The following is an 11,070-nucleotide window of genomic DNA, read 5'->3' as shown; positions in this document are numbered from 1 at the left end:
GTCTGCTAGCTTGTAGGATCCGCCCTTGTGTGCTTCGAGGATGGTGTATGGACCTTCCCATTTTGGGCCCAGCTTACCTTGATTTTCCTTTTTGCTAGCTTCATTGTTTCGGAGGACTAGGTCCCCTGGTTTGAATCGTTCATTCTTAACCTTCTTGTTGTAGTAGGCTTCCATCTTCTGCTTGTATTTGGCTTCTTGTATTGCGGCTTGATCTCGGGCTTCCTCTAGGAGTTGTAAATTCAACATAGTCTCTTGTTGGTTTGTTTCGGGATCCATGTTGACAATTCGTTGGGTTACAACTCCTATTTCAGCAGGGATTACAGCCTCGGATCCAAATATCAAGCTGTAAGGCGTTTTCTTGTGGCTTGTTTTTTCGGTTGTTCTAATTGCCCATAGAACACTAGGCAATTCCTCGAGCCAATTGCTTTCATATCATCCTAATCTCGTCTTGATGCCTTCCACTATGCTTCGGTTAGCCCTTTCAACCTGGCTGTTTGATTGTGGGTAAGCCACTGAGCTAAAGATCTGGTTGATCCTGCATTCTTTGCACCAAAGGCTAAAAGGTTTTTCAGCAAATTGCTTTCCATTGTCAGTGACAATCACTCCTGGCAGCCCATAGCGACAGATGATGTTTTCCCAGACGAAGTCTATGACCTGCTTTCCTGTGATCTTGGCAAGGGGTTTCACCTCGGGCCATTTGCTGAATTAGTCAATTGCTACTAACAAAAATTTCACTCCTCCTTTGCTTGGAGGGAAAGACCCAACAATGTCCATTCCCCACTTATGGAATGGCCATGCCGAGGTTATTGGAACAAGATCATGTTTGGGACTTCTTGGGATTGGGGCATGGATTTGACAAGCATCACATTTCTTCAATTGCTCAATGGTGTCACGATGCATCGACGGCCAGAAATATCCAAGGTTCATGAGTTTTGCAACCACAGATCTAGCTCCAAAATGGGCTCCACATACTCCTTCGTGTATTTCCTTGATCAAATACTTGCTTTGTTCAGGACCAACACATCTTAGCAAGGGGGCAAGGTAACCCTTTTTGTAGAGGGTTTCTCCTTGTAACACATATTGTCTTGCTTTGATTTTAACCCTTTCGGCTTCTATTTGATCGTTGGGTAGTTCACCATTTTGAAGGAATTTTTTGATGGGAGTCATCCAGTTTGGATCTTCCTCGGTGACTACATCTTGGACTTCCAATTCATCAATCGATGGAGCCTTCAACACTTCAACCAACACCTTTTTAGTGAGGTGGGCAAAGGTGAGGGACGCTAATTTACTTAAGGCATCGGCCTTTTTGTTTTGGGACCTTGGAATTTGCTTGATGCTGCATGTTTGGAAGGTGTTCATCAATTCCTTGGATTTTTCTTTATATCTTCTCATGTTGGGTTCTTTAGCAATGTAGCTGTCGTTGACTTGGCTTGAGACTAGCAATGAATCTGTGAACACTTCAAGCTTCTGAACTTTCATTTCTTTGGCCAGTCTTAAACCGGCGATCAGTGCCTCGTATTCAGCCTCATTATTGGTGGTCTGAAAATTAAAACAGAGAGCATATGTAAATTCTAACCCTTCAGGGTTGATTAGAACTAAACCAGCTCCTGACCCTTCAACGCTTGAAGCCCCATCAGTAAATAATTTCCAGGCCTCAGGGTTGGAAGGTTCAGTGGTTGTGGTGTTTACTTCGTCAATTGTTTGGTTTGGGACTTCCACAAGGAAGTCGGCCAGAACTTGAGCTTTGATGGCTTTTCGTGGGACATAGGTGATGTTGTGCTCACCCAGTTCCACTGCCCATTTTGCTAGCCTTCCTGAATTTTCAGGCTTTTCAAGCACATTCTTGACAGGTTGGTCAGTGACCACTTGTATAGGATGTGCTTGGAAGTACCTCCTAAGCCTTCTAGCTGTTTGAACTAGGGCTAGGGCAAGTTTTTCGAGGGGAGGATATTTAGTTTCAGCTAATTTTAGAGTTTTGCTGAAAAAATAAACGGGTACCTGGGCCTTGTTTCGCTCAATGGTGAGGACTGCACTGATGGCCTCGTCAGCGATTGAAAGGTACACCGATATTACCTCCCCGGTTTCTGGTGCTGCGATATCTGGTAGGGAAGCTAGATGTTGCTTCATTTGGTTGAAAGCTTCTTCAGCTTCATCAGTCCATCTGAAATCCTTCTTGTCTGAACAGTTCTTGAGCGTTTTGTAGAAGGGCAGAGATCTTTCGGCCAATTTTGAGGTAAAACGCTTCAAGGCTGCAAGCTTCCCATTTAAGCTTTCAACCTCCCTTTTGGTTCTTGGTGGTTTAGCTTCGAGGACGGCTTTCACTTTGTTAGGGTTGGCTTTGATGCTTTGCTTTCCAACAATGTGACCCAAGAATTTTCCCTCCTCGAATCCAAATGAGCATTTTTCGGGATTAAGCTTCATGTTAACCTTTCTGAGGTTCTTGAAAGTTTCTTGAATATCGTCAAGCATTTGGTGTTTCGTCTTGCTTTTAACCACCAAATCGTCACGTATGCCTCCATGTTTTTGCCAATTTGGCTTTCGAAGGCCTTGTCGACGAGCCGTTGATAGGTAGCTCCTGCATTTTTGAGGCCAAAAGGCATCTTTTGATAACAGAAGATCCCTTTGTCCGTGTGAAAGGCTGTTTTTTCCTCATCCTCTTTCTTCATAAAGATTTGGTGATAACCTTTGTATGCATCAAGAAAGCATTTAAACGAGTATCCTGTGAGGGAATCGACCTTGAGATCAATTTCCGGTAGTGGGTAACAATCTTTAGGACAAGCTTTGTTAAGATCTTTAAAATCTATGCACATTCTCCAAGAGTTGTCAGGTTTCTTGACCATAACCGGGTTTGCAACCCATGATTGGTACTTGACTTCTCGGAGAATGCCGGCCGACACAAGCTTTTCAACCTCTTGGCAGGCTGCCAGACTTCTCTCGGGTGCCAGGCTTCTTTTCTTTTGGACCACTGGCTTGACATCCGGTGGTATTCTTAATTCGTGCTCGGCAATGTTCCGAGGGATCCCGGTCATATCTTCTGGACACCAAGCGAATACATCACTGTAATGTGTTAGCAGCTTTTCAAGGTATGAAAGGGTCTCCTGAGCAAGGTTTGGGTTGACTCTTATCCGTTGCTCAGGGTATTTAGGGTTTATGACCAACCTTTGCCTGTCTTCTTCGTTGTTTGAGTTTTCACCCTCAATCATGTAAGCTTCCTGCGAGGGTTGAAGGGTTGCTATGCCCCTTTCGGTAGGAAATTTAACCGTGCCATGGCCAACAGACACTGCCATGTAAAATGCACACTGTCCGGGTCTCCCAATGATCACGTCATAGCTTGAGGGGATGTTGATAACCACAAAGGTTAATGATTGGGTTCTTTCTTTTAATCCTTCACTGAAACGAACATCAAGGGTTAGCTGCCCCAAAGGCTTGAGGGGTATGTCAGCGATACCTTTTATAGAGGTTCTAGAAGGTTGAAGCCTTGAACGTTCTTCATTGCTCAAACGTTTGAAGAACTTTTCGAACATGATTTCAGTGCCTGCCCCAGTATCTATGTATGCCTTACATGTTTGTAGCGTTCCCATGGTGGCTTCTACCACGAGAGGACTGGAAAGTAGGTCATTCTCCGTAGGGGGGAAGCAGACACACTGAAGCTCCCAAGCTTCCAACCGCTGCCTCTTGTGAGGAACCTTTTCATCAGAGTATACCATATTGACTTCCTTTCCCTTGCATTCAGCCATCTTGTCTCGAACTCCTTTTACCAAATGAGCGAGTTCTCCTGACTTAACAGCCTCTTCAATTCTCTTCTTTAGTTGGAAGCAATCATTGAGGCCTGGGAGGTCTAAAGTTTTGTTTGACTTCTTCCGTTGCCAGGATTTCTTGAGGGGTTTTTGTGAGGGGAGTGAAACTTATGCCTTTTTCTCTGCTTGAAGGGTTCCGACTTTCAGACCTTCGAGGGTCTGAACCCTTTGGCCGCCTGTCATAGGAGTTGAAATTTCCCCTCTTTCAAGCTGGGTTATTGCTTCGCCAGCCTGATCCTCTTTTCCTTTGTTCCTTGATGTCTACAGCTTCCTCTCCCCGAATGTGAGCTTCGGCCCTTTCAAGGGCTTCTTCCAAGGTTTTGGGCAGAGATTTGTTGAAGTCTCGTGTGAGGTATTTAGAGGTTATGGCATTCATAAAGCCAGCCACTCTCATTTTCTCGTCTGCCCCTACATAGGTCAGACCTTCCTTTTTGTATCGTTCAATGAATGCTCGAAGACTTTCATCATCACGTTGTTTTATCTGGAAGATTACTGTCGCGTCTTTGACATATCGCCTTTGTTGGGAGAAGTTTGCCAGGAAACCCCTGCTGAGGTCATCAAAGCTTCGAATGCTTTGAGCAGGTAGGTCGTTGAACCAGATTCTGGCGGATCCAACAAGAGTTTGCATGAACATTAGGCAACATTCAGCGTTTGACCATTTTTCTATTCGGGCTGCACCAGTGAAGATCTGGAGATGGTCCTCAGGATCTTCAGTCCCATCATACGTTCTGATGTGGGTCGGCATCTTGATCTTTGATTGGAAATCATAATCGGCTATCTGCCTTGAGAAGCATGAAAGGTTACTTGGCTTATAGGGTTTAGCCAAGTCCTCTTCAGTCCTTGTATCTGTATTGTTACTATTGCCGTGATTCCCCTGAGTGGCTAGCACTTGATTAATGAAGTGTTGCCACGGGAAGTTGGCCATCCTCTGGGTCATCATATTGGGTATGAGGTTGAAGCCTTGAAGGCTTCCTGGACCAACCGAGCAGTTTATTCCGAGAGGGGTGCTCATAACAGCACTTCGTGCTAAAGGGAGCACGGACAGAGCTTGCTCCCATGTGGTTGTTACAGAAGCTGGATAGCTTGTCACTGGGGACTGTAGGAGCTGGTCAAGCGTTAGCTCGTGTCCCAAAGGAGCACCACTAGTAATCGGTTGGGAAGAGAGGATAGGATGCACCGTAGGTTTTGTCATAGTGGACAGATAAGGGTGAGGGTTTGGAGGGTTGCTGGGACCAGCCTCACTTCTTGTGGTAAAAGGAGGTAGGGGAGGTCCGGGAGACAGCGTTGGTTCAGGTTCGTCATAGTCTAAACGAATCCTTATACCCTTTTCCCTTTTTTACTCACATGCTGGTTAAGAAGTGACCTTAACTCAAGGAAATTATTTGCGACCCCCTCGGGGGTAAGTTCAACACGTGCTGGGGTGTCAGATACACCGACATTTGGAGATGGAGCCCCAGATCTGGACGGAGTTGGTGTGTTGAAGGTAAGGAACTCGGGTGTGCTCCCCGGAGTTGAGAAAGATGTTGGTATAGCCACGTGAGCTTGGCCACTACCCGGGGTGGAAGTGTTTGGAATCTGATTTACTTCTCCCGGAGATCCACTTTCAGACATGGTGGCTTTAAGTGAAGAGAGCTACACTACTAGGTCTTTTTTGAGAAGAAATAGCGGCGTAGCCCCACGGTGGGCGCCAACTTGTTGATGCAACAAACACGAGACCAAAGATGATAGCTGAGTTGGTTAGGTAAAAAGGTTGAAGGGTTCAACCTTGCCTAACGCAGGTCGCGGGGTCCCCCCACGTTTGCAAGACGTGGAAGGAGGTTTACTAGTTCGTAGTTGTTGTTTGCTGAAGATTCTTTCTCTGAGGTGTACTCAGATCCAGAAGTGAGAGCAAACGGAATGTGTGTGGTGGATGTGAAAAGGAGTGACTTGGACGTAAGCAAGTACTCCACACGAATGACCAGAGATTAGAGAATCTCGGCTGATCAGGGGATGTCTTCTGGAGTAAATGAAGTGTCTTTTTATAAGGGAAGACATCTCCCAAAGTAGCATGTACAAGACTAGTAATCCTGCTTGCAGTTGAGGGTTTCCCCTTTGGGGGTTGAAGGCTTTTGACCCCTGGGTAATAGTGTGCATTGTGCAGACCTGCTTTGCTTTTGCGGCCGTGGGTTGGTGAAGCAAGCTCCGGATGTGACTGGCCATTGTTTCCTCCTCGCTTTTCCCATCTTACCGCTTTTTAACCATTGAACCGTTTAACCATTTAAGCATTTACATATTTAGTCACTTTATTTAGTCTTGGGCTACCCCGTCATCATCGATCGATTTGAAGCATCCATCTCAATAAAGACAATTTAAAGCTTTTATAGTATTTCAACAACTTCACATTTCAATAACTATTAACCACAAATAAAATGTTTATAAGCACACCTTAAAACAGTCAGAAATATAATTTAGAAAAAAAAAACTAGTAAATATTTATCTATTTGAAAGTAATAAAGTATTAACTTTAAGACAACTAGGAATAATAGTTAAAGGTTTAAATGGAAATTTTCGTTACTAACTTGTATAATTAATGTTAACGTATAATAATATAGGGTGGGGTTCTAAAATAAACATTAGTGTATATGCAAATTGAGTGAATAAATCATGCCAATTGATTTACACACGTATATGGCTAGGATTTTATCATCAAATCATAAAATACACTAGTTCATTCCATCATCAAGTTCTGATCATTGATTTACATACGTTTATTGCCAGGATTAGTTCGATCAGTTTGCAAATACACTAGTGTTCACTTTTAAATCTTTTTTGAACGGCCAACAAACTCAATCCCGAGCACTCTCGGGGCACCCACTAGACAAACGGAGTACTTCGAGAGTAACCCGAGTCCACCACCAATTCCGGGGAAAACCGGTTAACCCACTCGCCCGTAGGCACGACGGTGAAATTACCGGTAAAACCTGTTTGGCTCAAGGATCCAACTCAGGTTTCCCTGGGTCTCCTATCATTGCCCACCAATGCCTTACTTTGCACCAAATGGGAGTAAAACCTGCATCTCTCAAGAGAAATGCAAGCCCTCCACCACTTGATCTAGAGATCATTCACGTTCATTTTTAAATCTAATCCTAATAATATAAGTATAAGTATATAACACTTTTATCAATAATTTAACATTACATGTGAACAATAAATATGCTACAATTATTTGGGGCCCATTTGAGGCTCCCTTTAAGACGAGGGATGTGAACAATAAATTTGAATCTAAAGTATCCAGAATAGATCAGTTTCAAATTTTAAATAAATTATATTTTTTGACAGATTGACTGCCAGTTGGACAACTTTTGTCATATTTCCAGGTATGCTGGAAATTAATAACTTTTTACAAATAAAAACCATTTAAAAAAATAATTATTAAATTACAACACTTTGCTATCATGTTTAATTTGGAATAAATATAAAAATGGTTAGTTAACTCCTAATTATACATAAGATCGGAAATAAATATATGTTTAGAAGAAAAAAGAAATAAAATATGAAGTTTGGTTTATTGATTCTTATTTAGTATGTAGTTTTGTTGTGAAGTAATACTGAAAAAAGAAAATTATTTGGTATATGGTATATGGTATATGACGTATATTTTTAACTAGTCTTAAGCTTCTCTGCAGGGGCGTCTCTGAAAATGTTCGAAAATCTTTAGGCACTGTGCAAACAGAAAATACGGGTCCCTTAAATATAATTTTTTAAAAAGAATATATATATAAAAAATTTAAATTTATGAAAATGAATTAATGTCATTTGAATCAATAACAATCATTTAGAAAAGATTAGGCAATTAATGTCATTTACATTTAATAAATAGACAAGAAAGAAAAAAAAAACAATACTGAGGACACCGTTCAAACCACCAAACCAAGTGCTTCAGGATGGTATTTTTCCGATTCATTATTTATATATTCTAAATTTACAGAGTAACTAATACAAAAACAACAAAATTTGGGCCCCCGATGAGTTTGGGCCCTGAGCCGTCGCCTATCCTCCACACCCTTCGGGCCGGCCCTGCTTCCCCGTATTGTAGGGTGGGCGTAAAACCATGTTAAGTAACCACCGAATGACGACCACAACCAGAAAAAACGTAAAATAAAAAAAAACAAATTTCTAACATCAAATGATTCATAAAACATAAAACATTGACGAAATCAATTTTATGCCGATAGATATTAGGAAGTCAAGGGGTTAAGTGAAATTGTATAAAACTTTTAGAAAATGAGGGTAAAGTTAACTACTTTGAAATTTAAGGGGAAAGAAAAAAACTTCTACTAAATGACAAAAACTAGGAAACAAACGTGGCCATCAAACAAACACCATATTAAATAGCAATCGAATGAAAACTAGATTCAGAAAAAACGTGTAAAAATACGAATTTCTAACACAGAGTGATTTACGTGACCAAATTTATACTACATGTGCAAATACGAAAAATCCTAAAATTTACCATGCTAAAAAACACAAAAAGACAAAATAAATACTCATCCAAATATTATAAATTAATACTATGTATATATATAGAGAGAGAAAGTATAATGTACTTCACGGCTTAACGTACATAACGTACGCGACCAAATTACGCACGTTCATTTGAAAATCACGCATGTTCATTTGAAAATCATGCACGTTATAAGCTTAAAAGACCTAATTACGCATCCAGGAACTTTGTATATAATCACCCAGACTTGTATATAATCACGCACGTTAAATTGATAATCGCGCACGTTAAATTGATCATCATGCGTGATAAGTGCTACATGCGTGATTAATTATCCATGCGTGATAAGTTGATCTGACGATCAGTATTGTCGCGTACGTGAAGTACGATTACTCGTAATGTATGTTAACCGCTCTCTATATAGAGAAAGTATAATGTACTTCACGGCTTAACGTACATAACGTACGCGACCAAATTACGCACGTTCATTTGAAAATCACGCACGTTATAAGCTTAAAAAACCTAATTACGCATGCAGAAACTTTGTATATAATCACGCAGACTTGTATATAATCACGCACGTTAAATTGATCGTCATGCGTGATTAATTATCCATGTGTGATAAGTTGATCTGACGGTCAGTATTGTCGCGTACGTGAAGTACGATTACTCGTAATGTATGTTAACCGCTCTCTCTCTCCCTCTCTCTCTCTCTCTATATATATATATATACCTCTCTCTCTCTCTCTATATATATATATATATATAGAGAGAGAGAGAGAGAGGAAGGTTAACGTACATTACGGCTTAACGTACATCACGTACGACAGGTAATTACGCATGTTCATTTTAAAATCACGCACGTTATAACTCAAAAATCCAAAATCACGCATTTTGAAACACAATAATCACGCATATTGAAAATATTAATCACGCATGTTATATTGTCGTACGTGAAGTACGTTAAGCCGTAATGTACGATATACTTTTTCTATATATATGTATATAATATTAGTTAAATAGGTATTTGATGTTTAAGTTATTCTGTTCATTGAAATTTTTGGAAAGTGACAGAAAAGAAAATTATGGACCCGACCTTTGCTACCGATTATAGTATTTATTTTGTTAGCAAACAACTACTACTAGGGGCGTTTGATTGTATGAATTAAGACTTCTTTATGCTTATATGAAATTGAACTCATAATTATTATAGGGTGTTTGGTTTTCTAATTTCTTTTAAAGATTTTCTAACTTTTTGAACATTAGGTTCATATAGATCTAGGAATTCAAGAAGATTTGAAATACTGTCACCTTTTGACCGGTAAAAATTGCTATCGATTTAAGATCCGTCAATGTTCAAAAGTGTCTTCAACTGAATGGTCTTAAGAGGTTGCATAAAAGCTTCAAAAAACTAAACTAGCATGTTCCAATTGTCATGTGATCTGGCTCTACAGGTAACAAGTAGATCTAACTAAATACATGTGGACAAAAAATGACACTATAAATGAGTGGGCCAAATTAAAGTGAAACAAAATCATTTATTTTGGTAGGAATTAAAAGCTTCACCTACAATATAAATTAAAAGCCTATATAATAATATTAATGTGGTTGGTTGTTCGGTCTCGATCAAGCCGTTGTAGTTTAAAGAAATCATAATTGCATATTACACAAATACATAGCAATAGTTGGACCAAAGAGCGCAAAATAGTACACGCTTTGATCATATTCCTTTTTTATCTCAAATTTTGCTTTTTCTTTCTCTTTCACCTTTCGATTTATTTTTAAGCTTTCTCTTTCTATGTAAGTGGAAAATATATCTTGAAAGTGAATTGATTTTTAAGCTCTCTTTCTATGCTTGATTATGTATTTTTCAAAGGTTAGTCAAATCTGTTAAAAGAGTGACATGTTGTCATTCATATGCTAAATGTGTGATTTATTTTTTGTTTAGTGTTACAAAATGGGATTTAAGTAATGTGCAGGTTAAGGTTGAGTTGGTCTTATAAGTTGGAGGTTGTCTGTGAAAGTTATAATTATCAGAGGGGCTTATGTGTAGAAGTCTGAGAAGTTTGAGGACTGTGATCATCTGTGGGCTTTTATCAGGGTCTTGTGCATAACTTATTAGACTAGAAGGTATGGGGCCGGCTTAGGCCCGGCGAGGCCCGGCGCCGGTCCCCCACACCGCCCCTCCCGGCCCGTCCCGGCCCGTCCCGGCTTGACCAGCAACCCCCGGCCGTTCTTGCCGGCCCTCCTTCTCATTCCTTCTCTCACATATACCTATACATACATACATATATATACACAAAGGGGTTCATCCCCCACCCCCATAGGTCCATCCCCTCCAAGCCACTCCTACGTAGCGGTGACGTGGCGGCCCATCCTTGGAGGACTTGCCTCCTCCATATCTTCCAGTCTTATTAAAAAGGGTATATAAGTGGGGTGATTCTATTTACACCTAACTTTTTCCTATTTGAATCAAGTGATGTGATATTTTTATTTGTGTTTTTCTTGTATAACTTCCGATATACAATGTTTTGTTAAAAAAAGAATATGGTTTTGTGATGTGCTTATTTTTACCTACGTTTTGATATAAATTTTTATGAAAAACGGAATATAAAATTTTATAACGACTAATAAAACATTATATTTATACGGCTCCATTTCTTATAAAATTTATATGAAAACTTAGATAAAAATAAGCACATTGCAAAAACACATTCGTTTTTTAATAATAAATTATATATCAGAAGTTATAAAAGAAAAATACAAATATAAATTTTTTAATGTAACATT

The 11,070-nt window shown here is 40.0% G+C and overlaps 1 protein-coding gene across 1 annotated transcript; it reads right to left on the bottom strand.

The window, feature by feature from the left end:
• Positions 1-432: 432 nt before the first annotated feature.
• Positions 433-3,581, bottom strand: LOC110931963. Its single transcript, XM_022175330.1, has 2 exons — positions 3,160-3,581; positions 433-700 (listed from the first exon to the last, which is right to left on the bottom strand). The coding sequence occupies exons 1-2, from the start codon at positions 3,579-3,581 to the stop codon at positions 433-435; spliced, it is 690 nt and encodes a 229-aa protein (XP_022031022.1).
• Between the last annotated feature and the right edge of the window lie 7,489 nt (positions 3,582-11,070).

Source organism: Helianthus annuus, chromosome 3 (assembly GCF_002127325.2).
Source record: "Helianthus annuus cultivar XRQ/B chromosome 3, HanXRQr2.0-SUNRISE, whole genome shotgun sequence".
NCBI lineage: Eukaryota > Viridiplantae > Streptophyta > Magnoliopsida > Asterales > Asteraceae > Helianthus > Helianthus annuus.
Note: the sequence above shows the minus strand (reverse complement) of the source record. Positions and strands in the feature narration are given on the sequence as shown.